The sequence below is a fragment of the Calonectris borealis genome, chromosome 1 (assembly GCF_964195595.1).
Source record: "Calonectris borealis chromosome 1, bCalBor7.hap1.2, whole genome shotgun sequence".
NCBI classification, from domain to species: Eukaryota; Metazoa; Chordata; class Aves; order Procellariiformes; family Procellariidae; genus Calonectris; species Calonectris borealis.
In genome coordinates this window covers 10,829,808-10,853,389 of record NC_134312.1, presented here as the reverse complement: position 1 = coordinate 10,853,389, position 23,582 = coordinate 10,829,808, and the positions used below count along the sequence as shown (strand labels likewise).

The window sequence follows — 23,582 nt, the reverse complement described above, 5'->3', positions numbered from 1 at the left end:
AACTCGAGAAGAGTACAGAGATCTCGTTAGGTCGTGCAGAAAGGAAATTAGAAAGGCAAAAGCCCAGCTAGAACTCAACCTGGCCACTGTCGTGAGAGACAACAAAAAATGTTTTTCCAAGTATAGTAGTGACAAGAAGAGAGCCAAGGAGAATCTCCATCCTTTATTGGATGTGAGGGGGAACATTGCCACTGAGGATGAGGATAAGGTTGAGGTACTTAACGCCTTCTTTGCCTCAGTCTTTAATAGTCAGAGCAGTTATCCTCAGGGTACTCAGCCCCCTGAGCTGGAAAACAGGGACAGAGAGCAGAATAACCCCCCCATAATCCAAGAGGAAGAAGTTAATGACCTGCTACGCCACCTGGATGCTCACAAGTCTATGGGGCCGGATGGGATCCACCCGAGGGTACTGAGGGAGCTGGCAGAGGAGCTTGCCAAGCTGATCTCTATCATTTACCAGCAGCCCAAGAAGGGCCGGAAGGAGGATGCGGGTAACTACAGGCCAGTCAGCCTGACCTCGGTGCCGGGGAAGATTATGGAGCAGTTTGTTTTGAGGGTGCTCACAAGCCATGTCCAGGACAACCAGGGGATCAGGTCCAGCCAGCACAGGTTCATGGAAGGCAGGTCCTGCTTGACCAACCTGATCTCCTTCTATGACCAGGTGACCTGCCTCGTGGATGAGGGAAAGGCTGTGGATGTGGTCTACCTGGACTTCAGTAAAGCCCTTGACACTGTCTCCCACAGCATTCTCCTAGAGAAACTGGCAGCTCATGGCTCAGACAGGTACGCTCTTCGCTGGGTAAAAAACTCGCTGGATGAGGGGCCGCACCTCGAATACTGTGTTCAGTTTTGGGCCCCTCACTACAAGAAGGACATGGAGGTGCTGGAGTGTGCCCAGAGAAGGGCAACGAAGCTGGTGAAGGGCCTGGAGCACAAGTCTTATGAGGAGCGGCTGAGGAAACTGGGACAGTTTAGTCTGGAGAAGAGGAGGCTGAGGGGAGACCTCATCGCGCTCTACAACTACCTGAAGGGAGGTTGTAGCGAGGTGGGTGTTGGTCTCTTCTCCCATGTAACTAACGATAGGACGAGAGGAAATGGCCTCAAGTTGCTCCAAGGGAGGTTTAGATTGGACATTAGGAAAAATTTCTTTCCTGAAAGAGTGATCAGGCCTTGGAACAGGCTGCCCAGGGAAGTGGTGGAGTCACCATCCCTGGAAGTATTTAAAAGACGTGTAGATGAGGCGCGTAGGGACATGGTGTAGTGGGCATGGTGGTGTTGGGTTGATGGTTGGACTGGATGATCTTAGAGATCTTTTCCAACCTTAATGATTCTATGATTCTATGATTCTATGAAAGGAGTTTGATCATTTTACTATTTAATCTTTTAAGACTGCTTTCATTTCACCAAAGCTATTGTACAGGTCAAAATCTTTTCCCCAGGACTCATATATTAAAATTATTAGTGTTAAAAAATATAAGCGAGTAAAAAAATCATCTGTGCTTCTTTACGACAAACCACTAAATATTCTTTCCCAGGCAAAAGGAGGAAAAATAGGTGTTATACTTAACTGAATAAAAATTACGTATTTTCTTTCTTCTAGAGAAAATTTAAGCTAAAGCACCCTCCCCTCAAAACTGAGCAATTACACCTCTCAAATATTGTGAATCAGTTATGTAATAATAAATGTAAATAAGGTAAAAATATATACAAGCAGTAAAAAATGCCAGCTGAAACTATAAATCCCACAAACATACTGAGTACAATAAAAGAGTAAAGCACAAATGATATTGTATGCTTTAGAGATGAAAGAGTTTGAGCAATTCTCCTTGGGTAAAAAGTAGCCAAGGAATTGCTAAACTGCCTATCAACTCATCATCATTTCAAAAGCATTTATCTTCACCAAAACTAATAATTATTTTCTCTAAAAGTAATGAACCAGATTCATCTACTTTGATTATTTTTTACAGATGATAATAAATATTATGTTGAACATATACTGCAAATTTTAAAGAAAATAATAAAAAGCCCAATCACTTTTCCCAGTTCATTCCAAAGGCTCAAAGGCAATAGAAATACAATTGCCAATTGTATTTCTTCTTTGCCAATTGCCTGGAGGCCTGCAGGACCACTCCTAATCATACTGTATATCTCTCTCTTCGCAGGCAAATGAAAAGAACTAAACCCATAATGCATCCTGAAGACCTAAATGCAAACTGCAGATGGAAACTTGGTTTCATTCACATATGCACCTCTTTAAAGCATGTGCTTTTTCAAATTAAAATTCACCAAACTGAACATGATTTTACTACTTCTTCCATTGAATTCAATGACAGTTGAGAACTGGGCATGATGTCCAAATTGCAATTCTAATACATTAGTATTATGCTCATGTTCTAGCTATGGATGATGCTACCAGGAGGACAGGCTCAAACAAGCAAAAGGAGATATTGCATCATACAACATATAGTTACTTTGTGGAAGGCCATTATGCTTGAAGTCTAAGGGAAGACTAGACAAGAGCATGCAGGAAAAATTCCGCATGGACTACTAAGTAGAAGACACCACGCTGTGCACTTGCCTAGGGAGTTCCTGAGTCATATAGTCTATGTCATAGTCATATATATGACTACACATATGATTATATATGTGTATGTGTGCATGTGTACAAACATATAGTCATACAGACGCATACATACATACATCTATATGTATATCACAGATATATATGTTTAATTTACTGTTTCTGGGACATGCTAGATGGTTCGTCTGATCAAATAGAGATACTCTTATGCTTTTTTACCTGTTTTGCTTTCTGAAGTACATGACATACAATCAGGTCATGACTAACAGCTTTTGCAGAAATAACAATTGTTTGCAGTATTGTTCATTACGACAGTCATTGTATTGGTGGTGGTGTAGTTCCAACTCCTTTTTGCTAATGTACTTTGTAAGCGTACACATGCTGATATAAACCCCATGGATTAAAGCAATACTTTGTTGACATAGTCTACTAAGAGAGATTGCTATGTCCATGGAGCTATAGCAGTAAACTTGTTTAAGGATGGTCTAGAATAATCTATCTCACTTTGACAAAATAGCTAGTTAAATTTCACCTGTAAACACTTCAGAGCACTTAGGTGCAATAATTCAGTTTCGTGTGTTGGTATGTTGCTGAAATCGAGGAAGCTGTGTGATGATCCCAGTTCATAAATTTCAAGCCAGCAAACACAGAAATCCTTTTATTACCTCTGGGGCTCAGTAAGTCTTCGCCTCTGAAAAATGCATATCACATCCCAAGATATATGATTAATCATGCCGAATTAGAAATTCTTAGTGTGAAGCATTAACAAATATAGGCAACAGGCCTTTATAGATCCCGTGCAAAAGCATTCCTGTATGGAGTTTAACAGATTCGAAATTTGGGATGCAGGGGGTTCTCCATTAGGTGGCACCAAATTTTTCCGTATGTATGGAAACTGTAGACAACAAAGAGAAGCGTTTATCTGCTGGTAGCTCTCAGGTGTTCTCCCAGCTAGTCTCCATTCAGAGACAGAATCTCTGAGATGGCATTGCAGCCCGTCAGCGTGCATCGCTGACAGGTATTCATCCAGATAGGGAAGTGTGTGCTTCAGCCCGTGTTTAACTAACCGCTTGTCTGGTCTAAAGCTGTTTTTAACATTTCTACCAGTCTGTCTGCATCATACTCAACAAGGGTCACTGTGGCACTTGAAGATATTTTCAGTTCCTTCTTTGGATCTTCACTCCTTCCTAAACAGTGGGAAGTGTTTTTCTTGTCTCATGTTCTCTACAGCTACTCAATCAGAAGAAAGCCCCTACTTTTCAACTACTCAGTTGGCTTCCACTGTGCAAATTGCAGAGCTATTACTATCACTGAGATAGGCCGATACTTCTAAGAATAGTACAGTGGTCTGTGAATAAGAAGATGAAGGATTGTCTTTTCTTTCTTTAGTATTGTCTAAGACTAAAACTGTTTCAACTTTCTCATTAGCACCACTCATGAAAGTCCTTGCCTAGAATTTTGCTTCCTTTCATCCTTTCTTTCACACACATCTCAGCTACTCTCAGTTCTCTCTAATCAGTCACTTCAGACCCATTTGGAAAGTATAATCAGTAAACGTAATACAAAACTTTGCTTTATTTAGACGTAAGTCAATGTTTATTTCTATTTAGCAGTCCCAAAACTGCCTGTATGAGCAGCAAATATATGAATGATATGGATTGATTCCACTTCACCCACACTATGACAGAACTAATTTAGCAAGCTCGGTGCTCACACAGTGATGAACATTGCCTGGAATGACTCATTTCCTTTTACTGTGTCATCTTAAAGGTTAATTTCATGGGGTTCTGTTCAGCACATTATCTAGTAACTAAGAAATAATCAAACCTTCTATTCATTGAGGTGACTGGTCAGTACCGCTAAATGGCACCGTCATTGCATTTGGGCAGGTGAATGGTACCCACCTTTCCCTTGCAAACAGATTCTCACAATGAACATGTACGATGAACATGAACGATGTACACGGGAGTTTGCTTTTCACCACATATTGCTTTCCACACAGATCTAGAAATCCTTTGCTCTAGCACTAACCAGACCATCCTAATGTCCTCTTTACCTCCTGCCTGCTCTTTTCTACCTTGTGCCTGCCGTAATGTAGCTGACGTGCAGCCTAACCCTCCAACATAGGACTGTCCCATATTTACTGTGCATTTGTAACTGGTCGGTCTGCACATGAGCAGTGTAGAAGCTCATAGGCCTGGGCTAAGGCAACCTTGGTGCTGTTGTACAGAACAGCAGTTAGGAGTCTTCTCCTGGCTCAAAAAGGGATTGCCTGAGACCCCACAGTGCTGCTGAAAACCGAACCCTCATAGAACAAGGGCTCTATGCAGTACCAAAACCAATCCTGCTCGTCTGAAGGACATTCTAGAAATGCTTTCTCCTGACCTGAGCTGGTTTGGGGTGGGAAGGGAGCAGAAAGGTAGCACATGAGCGAGTAAGAAGAATCCAAACCTCTTCCCTATGTCTTTAATTGCCAGTAGGTGTACATCTTTGTACAGTCTCTTTGTAGGTGTACATCTCTGGCTCTCTACTCTATCCCTGCTGGCCCAATGACAAATTTAAATCTATAGATTATACACTTCCAGTTACCCTGTATAGAGCCCTCAGAATTAGTCCTGTGGATGCCCTAGCATACAAATAATTGTTTTCAGACCATTTTTTTTTATTTACTTTAACATAACTGACACCCAAACCTTCTCACTGTGAACACTTAGTGTGTGTCCCATGTGTGATACGTCTCTCATGTTGCCATTTGTTATACTAATAATGCACAAAGAAGAGAATAATGAGCAATTAATTTTCATGTAATCGGTGTTGTGAAAAATGGCAGCCAAAAAAAAAGTATATCAATGTTAAAAAAACCCCTCATCTGCGCCAATAGAAAAAAAAAGACAGGAAATTTTACAATTGAACAATATAAAACCAGACTTCATAGTGTAAATTTTTGCCACTATCAGATTCAGGGGCCTACTTGCTACTTACTGGAAATGACATTATAACATTCTTTATAGCTATAAATCATGAATGGATGTTGTGCCTCTGAGAAAGCCAGGGCCACGATCAGCATAGAAAATAACAACTCACTGTTCTATCTAGGTTATTCTTCCAGTGAACATTTTAATGTATTTGTTCCCTTGTTCAGCCTTAAGCATTTGCTACAGTATACGGCATTCTGTTTCAGGTGAATTACTAATCTTAGCCTGTAACTGTGCAGTTCGATACAAATGGTAATATAGTTCAGATCAACTATAATTCAGCTAAGACATGCCAATTGGAAATGTTTTTTTTTGTTTTTCGTGCAAGATGCATTTTAGAGAAGGTAAGGATGTTATGGCATCCCTTGGAAAGAATAGGAGACATGTAACTTGTTCATGTTTTTATCCAGCACATAATTTACTGTACCCGTACTACCTGTCATGATAACTGAAAGCAATGGAATAAATTACAGGAAATTTTAACAAATTTTTCCCAGATATACTGGGGAATATGCAAGAATTTGGGCCTTAACAACATTATTTGAATGCTTTTGAATCTGTTGGTATGATCATACTTTTAATGAAGACTATGTTAGCTTTTAGACCTTCAAAATACACAAGTTTTTCTTTCATGCTTTTCTCCAAGTACTATGGAGAAGAGTATTAAAAAATGGTTAGAAAGTGTTGAAATTAATATTGTGTCATGCATAATCAATAGTGGATGCTAAATTCTGCACTAAGGTTTTTAAATGGGGATCAAAAAGCTTTCATGTTATTTGCCCAGGACCTGGCTGCAGAATTTTCTTCTGTATCCTCACATTAAATACTGAGTACAACAGGAAGCCTTCTCACAGGAGTGCAACATACCGGTTAAAGGCAAGCTGACAGTCAGTGAAGAACAATTCAACATTTAACGATCTTATTTTTATTATTCGTTTTATTTTTTTATTATGTATGTATTTTATTAAGACTGGAATGGAATTCTACATATTGCATTATTTCTAAAGTGTTCATAAACACCACTAGCGTAATGTAACGATCCAGATTTTATCTTTCTTTCCTACTCCTTGCTACTGAGGCATTTAACTGATCATATGCAGACATCATCAAATGAATTTGAAGAGGGTGCTCCTTTACTGGAAAACTTACAGCTGAGGGTCTAAATATTGTAATTTTATGTCTCAGGTTGAACTGACCAGTATATGCCAGTGAGGTCTGGCCTCACAATAGCAGCTGCAAAATTATGTAAAACAAAAATGGGACTAATTATAATTGAAAACTCTTGCTTTTAAAATCCTTTTCAATGCCATAAAAATCAAGACAAAAAAGTAAAACTTTCCCAGGAAGTGCCTTAACTATCACACTAAATAATAGCTTAGGGTTCATTGTTTGGAAGACAGACCAGCTGCAAAACAGAAAGCAAGATCCAATTCAAAATAAAATCGACCCAACTGCCCATTTTTAATGGAATTTAATAGTAAGCATCTCCATTTCAAACACAGCTCTTCTTAGAAGCACAAGTATCTGAGCAACTGAACATCAACTGTGTTGGGAAAGGTCCAGAATCAAGGTCTGCTATTCCCTTGGCAGGTACCGAACCATTACATTTTCACATAAAAGCAGTCAGGATCAGCTACACCGTATATGTGATGACTTGGAAATATTCTTAAAGTCTACATGTTTCAAATGTCGCGTGAACCTCTACACATACACTGTGTCCTTTCAGAGACTTAAGCAGAGCTCAGACCCTGGAGAACTTAGTTGCTATCTGCCCACGTCTGCCAGACACCAAGATCAGCAGTCTGAAATCTCTTTGCCTTCAGGATTTTTACATTTTATATCCTAGTTTGCTTCTGCTATTACACCCAAGAAGAGGAAATGTCAGTACAAGTTGACCTAAAAATGCTCATTCTACCTTGTACTGTTCATGAAATCTAATCTCCAATCCAAATAGCTATTACTTTATTACTACCTTACTGAGTTAAATGTAATTGTCTGCAAAGCCTTGTATTTTGTAATCAGTTAGTACCCTACCCCCACAATCATCCAAATCAAGATTAATTCAATTTTTCTAGAAATGATAAGATTCAAGTACCTAACAAAAACAGTTTGAAAGATTACCTAGAACATATTAATGTACCTATAAGGTAATTTCAGAAGTTTTCAAATGGAACATAAAACCCAAAGACCTTAATAGAATTCTGCTTGCTGCTGTATTTAGAGAGATACCAAACAGTTTTACATTCATTCTGGATCTGAGCACTCCCATCACAAAAAATGAAAAATAATACAGATTTCAACGAGTTTTGGCTCAAATATTTTAGGATCTGTATAGGAAAAAAGCATAGCATATCTTCCTATTTTTCAAGCAATATTTCAGGCAATAAATATTTTTTTAATTAGAAATAGTTCAAAGTTGGAAAAGGTCTGTTATCAGTTACTTGCATGAAAGTATAAATGAAATCCAGAGATTCATTTTGATTCTTTTTTAATAATTTTTTTTCAAAAGCTTTTTGTTTTGTTGTAATGTGGAACAAAAATAAGATTTGATACTCCATTTTTGCTTGATTAAATGATTTCAAGCTTTAGTCACTAATAATATAGATAATTTGCAATTCAATATCTCCAATTTCAGTTACATTTTAAGTTGTATTATTACACTACAATAATACTTCAAGTGGGTTTTTTTCAGCCTTTTCATATGAAAATGTGAAGTAACTATCTAATTTTACATGGTAATACTACTGTAGTTCAAAATGAGAATTTGGATAAAGAGTAATGATTTTTAATCAACATTTTGCTCTGCTTTCTGTCAAATGATATAATCACCTGCTCCTTTTGTCTCAAAGAAACCTGAAGATTCCCATACGAGATTTTCCCAGTCATAACTTCTGGATGATCTAATTAGGTTTTGGAATAGAACATGCTTCAAGAAATTTGAAATAAAGTCTTTATGTAGTTTTTTTGAGAGGGCTCATAGGATTTTTCTTTCTTTAAGGCGACTTTTAAAACATTTTCTGTGTTAATTTACATAATATTCCTATTTTGTAATGTATTATATTGCAAAACCAATTGCAGAAAATTATTTTTTTGTTCTTCAGGTTCCTTTACCTTTTCAGTTGAGTAAGAAAATCACTGTCAGATCAGATTAGGTCAGAGCCCAGTACAGCCTAGTTCAGCATCTTCTCTGAAAACAGTTGATATCAGACGTTTCAGAAGTTTTTTTAGAAAACCTTGGAAAATTCTGGAATAACTTGCTTACACGATATTTTTTTTTTCTTTTTCGTAAATACCTCCAGAGCTTAGTTGATTTAATTTAAGCGATTTAGGAAAGATCTTCGTTTTTTTCTATTTGCTGTCTATCTACCACCCAATACTTACAGAAAGCACAGGCTTTATCTATGTGACCATGTGACTTTTAAAAACACTGAAGTGAGGCTCTATGACCTAGCATTCCAAATTTGTGTCCCAGCCTTACACATTACCATGATCAAAGTCCATCTAAAAGACAGATAATGTTCTAGTCTGAGACAACCCACTTTCAGCAGGGCTTCTTTCTTCACAGTAAATTCTTAATAATTGTTAATAATGTTCCTTATAGTCTTGGAAGAATCAAATGTGCATACACCTATCTAGAAAATACTTTGAAATAACAAGCGATTAAAGAAAGTCTGCTTGCTGCAGTACTAGTTTCATTGACAGGAAAATGTGCTGTTTGTAAGCATCTTTACTTCTGGGATGTGTGTCGTGCAAACAGCTAACACATTGCCTCCAAGATACTCAGTGACAGTGCTTATTTGTTTACCTGACTTGCAGCAGAACAAACCCTGACTGGGGACGATTCATCTTGGGCCTTGAATGTTTGCTATATTTTACATTAATACAGCACTCCGTGGAGTGGCAAGACTGGCCTAATATTCCTGGAAATCCAGACTCCGGGAATGGGATTGAAGGCTAAAATTGCTATGTGTAGATGCAAAATGTTTTAATGCATTTTTTAGAATCTAAGAGCGGGGGAAATTGTCCGTAAGGACATAGCTATATTTAACCTGTACTTCAACATGACCCTCACTTTGATTTCAGGGGATTTTTTTTCACACCAAAATCATATCAAACTGCTAGTCTGCTAGTTTCAGCCCACAATAGTCTGCACAATAGGAAACGGCATTATGGTATTTTTAGCTTCCCAGTTCACTGTGTAGTCACTATCAAACAACACAGTTCAGTGCTTATAAAAAAGACTTTTTCATGCCATAATCAGATTTTTCTTCTTGGAATGCCCATGTATGTGAGCCCAAATATATATTGTTCTTTAAAAACAACAAACAAAAAAGTCTTGGTTTTGTTTTATGAGATGTGCCCCAGCATGCCTAATGTAGGCACTTAGCATCTAAATTTTAAGTTGTTAGTAAGCCAGTTCACCTAAAAGAAATACTTAAGCTCCCTATACAGTCAATGGAGACAGGAGGGTGGTTCTGATGACTTCCACCGGTAAGACAAATTTGCCTCAGTTTAGGTACCAAAGGATTTACATTTGTCTGGTTTCTTTGTAAATCTGCTACACAGAAGCCTGTCCTTGAAAACAGAAGACAAGAAACAGAGCAATACAGGCACATATTTTTGATTCTCCAAGTTGAAATTCAACTCCCTTTTAGCACCCACAGCAAGTAGTTGCTATGCAAAGGGGCAGGCACAGTTTCTATGTCTCTCCCTGCTTTTGTTATTTGCCTGTGCATCAGGTATAACATGATCTAGAGGATGTATCTCCTAGTTTATCTCTTACAGCCCCAGACAGACTGCCCTTGTTTGACTAAAGCTGTAGCTTTATCCCCCAACATCTTGGCCCAGTAACTAAAACCATCTCAATAGCCGAGATTCACCTCTGTGCCCACAGAGCTGGCCCTGCAATCACTATTTTTTGTCTCCACTGTTGGTCAAATCAGAAAAGTCATCACCTCCCCCTTGTCACCTCTGCCAGCATGTACTGCGAATATAGAAATAGGAAATACAACTGCATCTATCTTACAAATCTGCATCAATTTGATTTTAATATAGTTACACTGTATTAAACAGTTAATGTCCGGTCTGCAACCATGTCTCTGATGTAAGAATGGACAGACCATATTAAAAATAATGAAAGAAGGAATTGAACTCTTCTATGGTGACAAAAGAACCTTAATAATACTCATAGTGCCAGAATATAGCAAGAACTACCCAAAAAGAGTAAGTGGGGAATGACTGGGACCACATGGGCAGGTGATATCTGTCAATGTCAGAGGCAGAAAATCGAAGCACCCATGATGCGTATGATCCCAGAGGAGGGCAGAGAGGTGTACGGTCCTAGTGGGAGCTGAGAGGAAAGCTTTGTGGGCAGCCTGATGACAACGCTGCCTACTGGTGTTTCTGCTGTGCTCAGAGAAATGGGGCTTCAGGCACATTCTCGGGAAGCAATGAGGACTCTTTCCAAGAAGCACCTGGATTTTCTTCCTAACAAGAACTATCCATCAAGGTCCTCAATAATAACAGCTGTCAAAAGCAGTGTGTCTGATAATTACTAATTGTATAGCTCCACATAAGTACTTTACAATAGCTAGTAGTGCTTTCTAATATGATCTTAGCGGAATGTTATTGAAAGCTAGTTATAACACAAATGACATTTTTACCAGTGATCTTCCATAATTTGTGTTATAAACCATCTGATGAATGCTTTTAGCCTGACCTTTGTGGTTGTTCTCCACTTCATTACCTCTGGAACGTCTAGTGACTGTGTCTGCATCTACCCTCTGCTTGAAGCATCCAGGTTATTTTGCTTGTCTCTATAAATTAGACTTACCTATTTAAGACTAAACAGAAACTCCCTAAAGAGATATTTTCATGCAATTATTTATTCGTTATTAAGAATTCAATTTCCTGGTGCAATTTGTATGACAGCTCTTTTCCAGCAAAATTGATTTTCAGCAACAACTAGTTGTTCAAGGTATTTTCAGAGTTCTTGATCATAAAGAAGGTATAATCTATACTAGTTTATGTGGTGCACAACAGGGCTAAATGCAGGAGTGAAAAATCTGTAACTTGTGTTATGCAAGAGGCCAGATCTTTACTGGTCCTAATATGAATTAATTTAATGCTTCTTCCTCATAGCTTTAAAAAATTTATAAGTGCCCCGTAAGTTTTCTCTTATCTCCTGCTTTAGATTACTTTAAAAAGATGCTGAACAGTCTATACAGCTGCTCAACTACTTCCCAGATCCAAGTTATCTCTAATAGCTATTTTCAGTGTTGATTTTTATTGCAGGAAAATTAAATATAGAGCAATTAGTGCTAGGCAGAAACATTACAAACTCATATTACCTGCTTCATCTCATTAAAACAGATATTCTAGGTATACAAGAAGTTTTCTAATGAAGTATCCTTGCAAAATCCCAGTTGTATAATTCTGCCACCATAAGATTAAACTAAATCTCCATAAACTGGATGCCCTATATTGTGAAGCAGGGAAAAGTATTATTTTCTAAGTGTGTCTCAACTGCCTCAAACAGATATGGTAAATAAAGTTGTGGACAGTGTTACAGTAACCAGCTCTCACAGATTTCCATGTCAAACGTTCATACTGCAAGTCTTTCTTCCCCCGTTTCCTTCTATAAGCCCCACACAGGTGCTGAAACAATTCTCATTCCTTCTGGTGGTTCTGATTTCCTTCTCATATCTCAGCAAATGGCCAAACTGAACTCTCAGTACAACTCACCTCCTACCATATTAAGAACTGGACTGAGACCACTGTGAGTGGGATTGGATATGGAATGGCTATACCGGTGTGAGAAAGCTTCCTTCCTTCCTTGCTTCACTCTAACAGATACAAGGTTAATTGTAACATGTAAGTGATACACTTCATTGGGCTGTCCTTTCTACTACATTTTTAGAATAGACTTTCCTTTTTAAAAAAATTAGTTTCTAAATATATTAAAGTCATTTTCTTATATGCCAAATGCCCACAGCCACACTTAGCAAGAACGACACTGCACATTTATTAATTTTTACTTATTTGAAAGAAGTACAAGGCAGACCAAAATACATGGATGAAAGGAGCACAACTACGCAAGTGAAGATTTACAGCTGATAGGGGGCATTTAGGAGTTTGTTTAGATTAAGTCCTTTCTAAAGAGCTTTAGGGCAAAGATTTCAACTGAGCTATGGCATTGCCTGTTATTTCATGCACACTTCCTTTGATAAAGTCAGTTTCTGCTGGGACAGATAAACCTGAGCTGTAGCCCAGGGGATATATTGAGAGCAAGCTCTCCTCTCTTCTAACCCCACAGAATAAGCATGGACAGCACAATAAATCACTAAGACTAATGCTTAGAGAACTGGATAAAGTTAATTCTTTGTTTTCTTCGATGCAGCAATAAATTAAAGCAGTCGAACTGCAAAATGGAAGTGCAGGATGGGAAGGCTATTTCTGTTCATTTAAGACTTGATCCAAAGTTTTTTGAGAATTTTTCCTTCCCTTCTTGTGTTCCTTTTAATTTCTTTTCATCATTTTCCAGCTTCATCATGCTATCTACTTTCTGCCAGGAGTGTAATTACCAGAGGGACTCAAGAAGGTATGCTGGCTCTGCACTACCCCTAGCTTCATGGGGACTGGAAAATCTCTTTTCACTGTGATGCTCTGATCAATGTTTCTAATTTTAGCTGGCTAAACTGCAAGCAGCACTCACTACAGTCTTTTAAAACCCAGGAAGATCTGGTGCCTATTGCACTTCCCACCGCTAGATGACCAAGATCAGTCAGTGTTACACTTGAGCCCATCTATAACTCAGGGATAAGAGGGAAGTGTGGCAAAAGGAGTAGGGGGATGGATAATCATTTACTGTTTCTGTTCTGGTTTTCCAACTATTTAGATGACCATGATCATTCCAGCCACATTCCATTTTCCAAGCAACATCCAAAGCATGTCTATGATATGACACAGTTTTGATAGATAGTTTTGATAAGATGGACACCATTACATATGCTATTACCTTTGCAAAAGACCTTCTAAACTGGGTCTGGTCTTGCTATTCAGCACTTGGTGCTATCCAAACTGGCCCAAAAGTGCTTCAAACAAGCTGCAGAAAAATTGTTCTTAACACTTTCTTTCTGCTTCTTTCATGGACTGGTCAATAATGTAGTTGCATGCCCCACTGCTCTTCTGAGAGGACTTAAATCATGTGTTTTTAATGCCAGTAAATAATATGCTTTAAGATGACAAGGACTTAAAAACTTGAAAAGTTAAGATTGAAAACTTATGATCTGAAAACACGTGAAGGGAACATCCTTGGGGCACAGCTGAGGTGAAACAGCTTCTGGAAGTTGGCTAGTTGGCACTTTTCCCTGGACAAGTGAGAAAGCTACTTGCATTCAAAGATAGAATCATAGAATCATAGAACCATTAAGGTTGAAAAAGACCTCTAAGATCATCGAGTCCAACCGTCAACCCAACACCGCCATGCTCACTACACCTGGAGCACAAGCCTTATGAGGAGCGGCTCAGGGAACTGGGGTTGTTTAGCCTGGAGAAGAGGAGGCTGAGGGGAGACCTCATCGCGCTCTACAACTACCTGAAAGGAGGTTGTAGCGAGGTGGGTGTTGGTCTCTTCTGCCAAGTAACTAGCGATAGGACAAGAGGAAATGGCCTCAAGTTGTGCCAAGGGAGGTTTAGATTGGACATCAGGAAAAATTTCTTTACTGAAAGAGTGGTCAGGCCTTGGAACAGGCTGCCCAGGGAAGTGGTGGAGTCACCATCCCTGGAGGTATTTAAAAGACGTGTAGATGAGGCCCTTAGGGACATGGTGTAGTGGGCATGGTGGTGTTGGGTTGATGGTTGGACACGATGATCTTAGAGGTCTTTTCCAACCTGTATGATTCTATGATTCTATGTCCCTAAGCGCCTCATCTACACGTCTTTTAAATACTTCCAGGGATGGTGACTCAACCACTTCCCTGGGCAGCCTGTTCCAAGGCCTGACCACTCTTTCAGTAAAGAAATTTTTCCTGATGTCCAATCTAAACCTCCCTTGGCACAACTTGAGGCCATTTCCTCTCGTCCTAAAATGTTATTGCCCAGAACCCAGGAAATACTTTGCAGATTAAACAGTGATGCTAATATTCCAACAGCCTCTATCCAACATTGCTTATGCCCAGATTCATCTTATTTATACTAGAAAACCACAGTACAGTTAATCATCTCCCTAGATTGGCTATCTCCTCTCTAGTCTGCTCATTAGCCTTATTTACATTCCCCTCAGAGGAAGCATTGTAGGTACTATATACACTCAAGATATTTTTGTCTAGTTAATGCAGAATGCATGTAGTGGAAATAATGAAGAGTTGTGGTAATGACACTTGGACCTATATAGATGAGGGTCCCAGTGAGCCCTGGGTTTTTCTTCTCTGCCTTCAAAGAAATCTCTGAGTATATATTCTTCTATTGTGAAGCCTGAGGCCAGGGGATGCTTGAAGTGGACTAGTTCAGAAGCCAAAGTCCACACCATGGGTGAGAGCTGTAGGGCATTCTGGTTAAGGCAGACTTCTGACAGGGCTTCCTGGGTCTGTCCCCTTCTTCAGAGAACTGAAGGTGGGGAGCTTGACTGGTCTCTGAAGTCCATGGAGGTAATCCAAATTGCTCCCTTCTCCTATCACATTCTGGTTTGGGTGGAAAACATTTCCCACTGGTCTAGATGTGGGCCTCTTTTGCCAGTCACAGCATGATGTTTTGGTACACACTGTTCACCTCATATGTCAGTGCTGGTGTGGAAAGCTGTATGGTGGCAAGCAGTGAAAAACATGTTTCTCCCCATATTGGCTTAGTATCTGTGAGGAAGTGTTCTCTTTGACACCGTGGCCATGGTCCATGGCTTCAAGAGATAATAAGCTGTGCCATCTCATGACAGTCCAAGGCAAGGCTCTTAGTTTCAATCTGAGGAATGATTCTAATGTTTCTTTGGTCTCATATTAGGGCATTAGAGAGAGAGGGAGCAAGCTGTGCACCAAAGTCTTCCTACAAAAGGTAATTGTGACACTTGAATATGTAAGAATATGTAAGACTTTCTATAGAAGAAGGAAAAGAAGAGTGAATAAATAGGGATAAGAGGAATGGGAAGACTTCAGTTTTATTTCCTGAAGGCATCTTAAAGTTCTGAGATTGCACAGTTTTCTAAAGGTGAAAGAGAGCTCTGACATTCCCAATAAAAACCCACTAATTCAAAACACTGTCCTGAGGGGAACCGTCCATGTGGCCCGGAGAACTTCCAGTACAGTTAAAGGCAACCAACCAAATTGGAAAACTGATCATCTGCATCTTAGCAATTGAATCCAAGTCTAAAAGATATTGAGTACATTTAATAACTCATCATCAATCTTCAGACTTTGATGCTGAGGACATTGGATGCGCTTTTACCTACTCTTGGTACCTGCCATCAGGCTGCAGGTGGCTCTTCTTAGAGGACCTTCCTGGTGTTTTGAGGAGCAATGTTTCCTGCATCCTAAGGGGAGTAGTTATTCACCTAGATCAAAACAAGTGCCTAAGAATTGGACTAAGGGGCAGGGCACCATTAACTATCACAGAACTCTGAAATGGCAGTGCATTTTCTCTTCTCTGACCTACTTAACAGCTTTAACAGGGTGGCATTATCTTTCATTGTCTGTACGTACATCAGGTATTTTTTCTTATAATATTATTGGACCAGCTTCAGGATGGGGAAGCTTAAAATATCCCTGTATGATGAATATTTTTATTAAATTATAAAATGCAAAATTCAACTGAATTGAATGGAATAGCATGTCTCTCTGCTAGCATGGACTGTTTATATACTAAAATTCTACAGTGAAGGTCTGTGACTCATAAGGTAGGTGGCATCCTTCTATGTTATGTTAGAAATATTACATTGTTATATTTGCTATAAAATAGAAACTGGGGGTGCTATTTCAGTATTTTTATAATAAGAGGTTTTGTCTTCATATATATGATTTTCCTATTTCTAAATTTGGGAAGATATTATTTAAATGAGAGATACATATTAAAAATAAACATGCACCCATAAAGCTTTGGACAAGTTAACAAAAATCTGATCAGTGTCATGGTTGCTGTTGAGTGGAGCGTCAGCAAAGGCAGCAAGATCACCATGAATCAAGTTCACCATTAGCTTTTAGACCACGCAGGTTCCCCAGAATTGCCAGGAGACTGGAAAGCCAGGGAATCTCTTCATCTCGGTGAACGTCAGCTGGCCTAAGCATTGCATCACGGTATTGATGCTGGCTGATTGAAAACTTGGAACAAAGACACCCATGGTTCACAAGTTCCCAGGATCTCCAGCCAGCCTGCTGAAATGGTCCAATGAGAAAACCTGAATGCTGAGGCCATCCAGCAAATTTGTAACACTTGGTAACACACATTAAAATTTTATTGTTGCTCTTTATTCTAGGTTCTTCTGTTTCAAAATGCTGGCAGTATAAAATGCCATTCAGTAGATTTACCAGGCGGAATATAACTGAACTGTTTCTGTCAACACGAGAGGGAGCACAGACACATCTATCAAATCGTCACAGTCCCTGCACTTGATGAGTTCAGTGGAAGGAGTCTTCCACCTCCAGTTTTTGTAATGCCAATGAGTGATGAATCCGAGATATTTTTGACATCTGAAAGCAATTCAAGGTGAGAGAACCAAGATGACTGGTATTTGCTAGTCAGAACTATAAATAAACTTTTCAGCACTAAGACTCCTCCAAAGCTATTTAAATAGGCTAAAATTTTATGGGTTGCTATTCCCTAAGGAAAGAAATGCTATCTGTATTTTAAAGTGTGTCGTTTCTTCATAGATGCAGTCATGCAGACAGCAGGTAGAACTCTGCCTTCCTTCATAACCACAGTAAATCTATTTTTGTTCCTTATGCTATTGATAGGAATTTCAGACCTGACCCAGTGTTTTCTGTTTTTAGAATTAGAGGACTTGATTAAGCTGATGTGATTTTTCGCAGTGAATCATGTTCTTAGAAAGGCTAATGAATCAAGATATTAGCTTGTAATGACATTATTACATGTTTAGTTGATGACTAGGTATATACTCTAATTTGAAGTCTCATAGCATATCAGCAGAACTCATGATTACTATACAAATTATTAATATGCCATTGTCATTTACAGATAATGACATATAAAGTTTTCTGTATGTGATGTGAGAGACAGCAAATAACTTGAAAAGGAAATAAAGGCTAGCCTCTATTTTCAGACACAACAATATCGGCAATATTGGTAACGTTAGTAGTTTGGCTGGATTTACACAGATCAATATGAGAATGATTGAAGACCTCAATGGATTTGAGCACTTTTGAAGAGTGGAGATTAAATGTGCATCAGCCATGTTTCCACTAAAACAAACAAACAAAACTAACAGTGAAGTAGCCAAATATTCTTTGTTGCTCTATGATAGCCATCTAAAATAATGTAAAAAGGAAGCTAGATATAAAGGCAAGATTTAAAAGGTAAATGATAGTAAGGGGAAGTGTTTGCCTTATATGCTTTAGTAATGGTACATTCTGCAGAAAGCAATTTTTCTTTCTGACAGAGCATTTAACACATCAATAGTAAAACATATTCTGGGATGTTGTGTGGACAAATTCGACAGATTAAGTATAGTGATTTTAATGGAGTTGATTTATGCCAACATATCCAAGTCTAGGATACTTTTATTAAGGTCAGATCAGAAACATGATTGATCATACAATGGGAGAACGAAACAAAAGAATAAATATTTTACTATCCTATTCATCTTTCTATAAAATACGAATAAACCTTCAAAACACATTATATGAAGAGACAGAAAAGCAAACTGCCATGTCTGAACTTCTCCTGTAGTTATTGTAAATCCAAGATGTTCTTGATCACTGCTAAAATATACCTATACGGTGAGTGAAGAACTTCTTTAAACCTCAATTTCCAGAAAAGTTCCTGACAAGAGAAACCAAAAGACTGGAGACAATTCCAAGCAGTAATTGCTCATCCTCTTTCTTGAAACATCCAGTGTCGGGGAAATATTGAATAACCACATTCTCCTCTTTACCTGCTTGGTACTGAAACAACGCATGCATGATCTAGCACAACTATGAAAGACCTACTCTTTTGTATGGAGGGAACCAAAACAAATACTCGCTTCAAAACACAATAAATTAAGATCAATTCTTTCACCATCCATGTGCAATAAATAACACTATTCTATCACTTGATGAGTGAGATACTACCCATTAAATATGAATGGCAGAATCAACTCTATAGGGAAAAAAGGAAAATATTTTTGTTGGTACATTATTTCTTCACTTAAACTTTAAATTGACATTGGCATCAGTGAAACTGCACCTTTTTTATGTATGTCTTTAAAATATTGGCAAAAAAACCTCCAAGGATGTAAAAAGCAGCAGGGAAAACATGAATGCAGGAGACACTGTTTTGTACTACCCACAACATATTTAAACTATTCTTTGTGAAAACATTCTTTAATCAATTTACTCAGACTTTCTATCTGCAAAATATTTTTGATTTAGTTGTGACTTCTGTTGCGTGTTTACTATTCAGAAAACTTATGTGAATTGAATTCTGCCTGGAAGAACTATTCTTCCTGCTTATCTTCTTTCTTTTGTTATTTTTTTTCTGGGTATCTGCTTTTATTAAAGAAATACAAATAATTAGTTGAATTAATTAGAAACAAATGTGTCATAATTAATAGAAACAAATGTGTATATATGCATGGACAAATTGGCATTTCAGGTGCATACAGATATTCATATGAAAAGAGGAAATGGAAAATAGTTATACAGAGAAAGGACCATTTATGTCATTATGGATAGAAATTAGTTGTTATTAGACAGAATCATCACATTTGTAATAATCCTAGAAAATGTAATGATACCTAAGTCAAATTCATTTCACCTAGCTTTAGCTGCCTAAAGGATGATGTATAGTATAATGCAGTCTTCTTAAAGTCAATTAAATGAGGAAGACAGTCCCAGTTCTTGAAACAGAGATCTATGGTAGATGAAATCAATTGCCCGTCTGTAGATGGTTCTTTTTCTCTGTTGCCTGTTGAGGCATGCTGGATGACTGTCTTAAACTGGCAAACTAAAGTTAGGTCAGATAAATTCAGTCAAGTCTGACTTTAGGGAATTTCAAAAAAAGTTAGTGCGTGTAACTAAGAGAGAACTGCATCTGTGATCCATTTTACCTGTGCAGCTAAGAAATTAAGTAATCCCAAACATAGGTACCTAGATGATCAAGCTAGGTTAAAGATCTTCAAAATAGCATGTCCATGCTATACGTTGATGATATATGTCCATGCTATACAGTTGGACTCTAGCCATATTGTCTTACCCCCAGTACAGACAGCATGTTGGCATATATTATTGAAGACATGCCATAATACTGCTCATCTTGACAACTCTCTTTGGCTACAGAAGTCATAAAATGACCTTCTATCAGCCCTTTTCTGCTTTAAGACTCATGGAGGTTTAGAGAGGGCTCTCTGATGCCCCTCACTCCTTGCACAATATTACCTCTGTTGTGCAAGAGAAAATGCATATTACAAATAATTCTACCGAACTCCCAACTCTCCCGTGATTCCATTTTTTGATAATGCATTTATCTTACCCTCTATCAGCTTCCCCGTCTGCTCTGCGTTGCCCCCAGGCAAGATCTTGGCAATGTAAGCTCCAATTTCTCCACTGCTTCCTGGAATTTCTTTCCCACCTACGACTCGGATTCCCAGACCATTGCCTGTGACCAAAAGAAAGAGAAAATTTTAAAAAGAGATGAAGCAATGGATAATTCACAGGAAAAAAAGGAACAGAACAACTCATCAGAGGTTGCTGAAGGATGTCACCAATAACTTCTGGTTATGGTTGGAAGATGAAGGTTAACTGCAGTTCCATTCGTCACTTTCCCAAAGACTTAACTTTGGGTAGAAGCATTTCAGCATAGGAAAAGATCTTGAGTAACTACTGTATGAATGACATCACACAAATAACTATTTCACTAAAAATTACATTGAAGCCAATCCTACCTTCTCCTGACAGCCTCACTGTACTGCAAAGAGACTATTTGCATGGCAAACCTATTTCAAACAAACCATAATTTGCAGTATTAATTAAATTGCATAAAATTGCTAAAAATCCATGTGAAGTGCAGATTCAAAGGATAACTTTATCATATGCCTGAAACATGCATACAATTTAGCTGGAAAATTATAGTAACTGAGCTTTAAGAATCACATAAATATGGAGACAGACAGAGATCATTGAGCTCCAGCAGCAAAGTGTGTACATTTACATGAACCTATATTTGACAGATGCTATTATTTTTCTTAAATATTTCCTTTTAATTGACAACTTTTACATCAAAGAATGTACAAATTATCAGAATGGAAAAAGCCTACAATCTGTCTGTGTAAAGCATCATCAAACCTAACACATTTTTTTCCCTTTTTTAAAAATTACAAACATGAAAACATTTTGATCACTCTGATTATTCTAGCTGGAGAGAAGCCGATCACTAATCTCCAATCTCCCTTATGTATAGAACAAGGAAAGTGAAAACAAAAGCTTAAAAAATAGTGTCATAAAGCTAGTCTTATGCACTGCCAATTTTTCATGCTATCCTGCTTTTTTAAAAAATACTTCCCGTACAAGAAAGACAAATTCTTTCTTTGAAGAAAAAAAAAAAATCATCTGAGATGATTCACACTTTGATCTGGGAATGTAAAGGCTTATTTTCCCACCTTTATTGTAATGGCTAAATAATTAATTTTCAATTTATTAATTTAATACGCCAAACCTGCTGAGCGATTAGACTAATCAGCTATAGGATGCTCACCACACAATCTCTTTACAAAGCTTTATCTTTTTAGATTAAGGTATTTCCTCATAATGCTATCCTCATAATGTGTTTGATAAGTCAGCCCTGAGTTTGTTTTAGAAGCAAGATAGCCACATTGAGTTTCTGGCCAAAGAAGTTTCCACTAGTTTTTCTACCCCAGTTTAGCTACATTGTGCCTCAGCTTTCCTCATAATTGCATATTAGACATTTTCCAAACAAGCATTTTCTTTTCTTTTGGAAGATGCCTGGTGTTCAGATACCTGCATGGATCCTGTACAGAACAATATAAAGGTACGGAAGGCCACAGTAGACTCATGACTTCAGGGGTTTAGCAGGAATTACTTAACATGGAAACAGCTCATTCCAACACTGCAAGCCTAAAACAAAATGGTGTATCCCTCCAATATACTGATAAAACAGGTGGGTGGGACCAACCAAGGAAAACTTATGGTGAGGAATTAAAAGGAAATATATGAGGATTGTTCTTACAGCTACAGCATAGTAATTAGTGTACATAGGTATATTTAATGCACTGAGATGAATGGACGGCTATATAAATCAAGCAGTATGCATTGCTGGAGCATGCAAGAAGTTCAACCACACAACTAGGAGTGGGGGCTGGTGGCACCTCAGATGATGGGTACAGATCAGTCTTGGGCAGATGGTATACTTCCATTAGATCTACATTTTGTGACCTAACGTAACATAATTTGGGTGAGGATTCAGTGACAGGATGACCACTGGTAATGTGCTATCAGTACACAGAACTTTTAGTGAATAATTTCAGTGTGGGCTGATGGTCAAGGATGAGTTTCAGGGGTAAATAACCATGATATGGCTGAGGGCTCGTGTATGTTAACTGGTATGATAGACCTTGAGTTTTCACAAAGGATGATCAACACTCTTTGCAGACCAGATTTTTTACTGTTTATCCACCATAGTGTGTAACAGGAGAAATTGATTTTGGTATGGTACTACTGGGAGTACAGGTAGGAGTTTTGTATGCATATGTTGGACATAATTCACCTCTAGATTATATTTATATCCACGTTTGAGATAAAGTTCAGATCTGTCATATAAACTCATTTCAGAGTCTGTATTTTTTTTTTACCTATGTGGTGATCTTTAGTCTTGGTAACTTTCAGAATAGGTAAAAGATTTAGGGAATACTCAACCCTATGACAACATGAACAATAACTCTGTAGGTTACAACTGTACAAAGATTTGATATGGTAAGAATGTTCTCTCGAATTTACTTTGTTTTTTGTCCAGTGCAACCTTGCTAGTTCAAAAACCCACTATGAAACGCCGTGCAGGCATGTCTAAGTATCTTCAGCAGGAGTTGTGAATACTCAGATGAGAGCATGAAATTTGCTAGTGAGTTCCTTGAAATTTTTGCTAAAAATTGTAGCCAATTTGGCCCCTCTCTACACGTTTGTCATCTTTTTGTAATTTGAAGACCTGAGCAACATATTTAAGAAAGTCAGCTTCTTGTAAAACTTTACACCTGGGAATGTAAAGTAATGCAAATATAATGTAAAAGAATGTAAAACTTTTTAAGCCCCTTTTTGGACCAGACAAGTGAACAGTTGTCTCTCTCTCTTTTAACAGCAAATTAAGAATTGGAAAAGCATAAATATTTCAGCTTGAGGGGAATCATCTAAAATAAAACTATAGAGGGACCCATATAATCCAGATAAAACACCACCACCTAAATACACAAGCTAATTACAGGCACGGGGAATAGAATTAAATTTCTGCTATGAGATATATCCATCATGGTAGTTAATATTCCTTTAATTATAAACTTGGTATGAATGATAATTGATTAACTAAGCATATTGCTATTCGGCTGGTTTCTAACACAAATGATCTGATACACAGATAGGATGACGTGTTTTAAATAGCGACATCAGCACTCTGGGACGGTGCTATGGGAAATTCTAAGATCAGTTTTGTTGAGGAGAGTAATTTTTCAGTGTAATTGGAACAAACTGCATATTTATTTTAAATTAATTACCTTATTTCAGTGCAAAATTGAAATCTAGCACTGGTAAAGTTTATTTTTCCTGACTTGATAGGGAAAGCAAATCCACCATTCCAAGGATGGGCCTAGATGTCCTTTACAAAAG

General features: G+C 38.0%; 1 protein-coding gene across 2 annotated transcripts in view; it reads right to left on the bottom strand.

Annotated features, from left to right (window-relative positions):
- Positions 1–23,582, bottom strand: part of PCLO (piccolo presynaptic cytomatrix protein) — a 378,538-nt gene that overhangs the window by 105,659 nt on the left and 249,297 nt on the right. For both annotated transcript variants that reach the window (XM_075144408.1, XM_075144419.1), the window contains exon 10: positions 20,227–20,352. In XM_075144408.1, the coding sequence (XP_075000509.1) occupies positions 20,227–20,352 (126 nt within the window). The remainder of the gene's footprint in view (positions 1–20,226; positions 20,353–23,582) is intronic.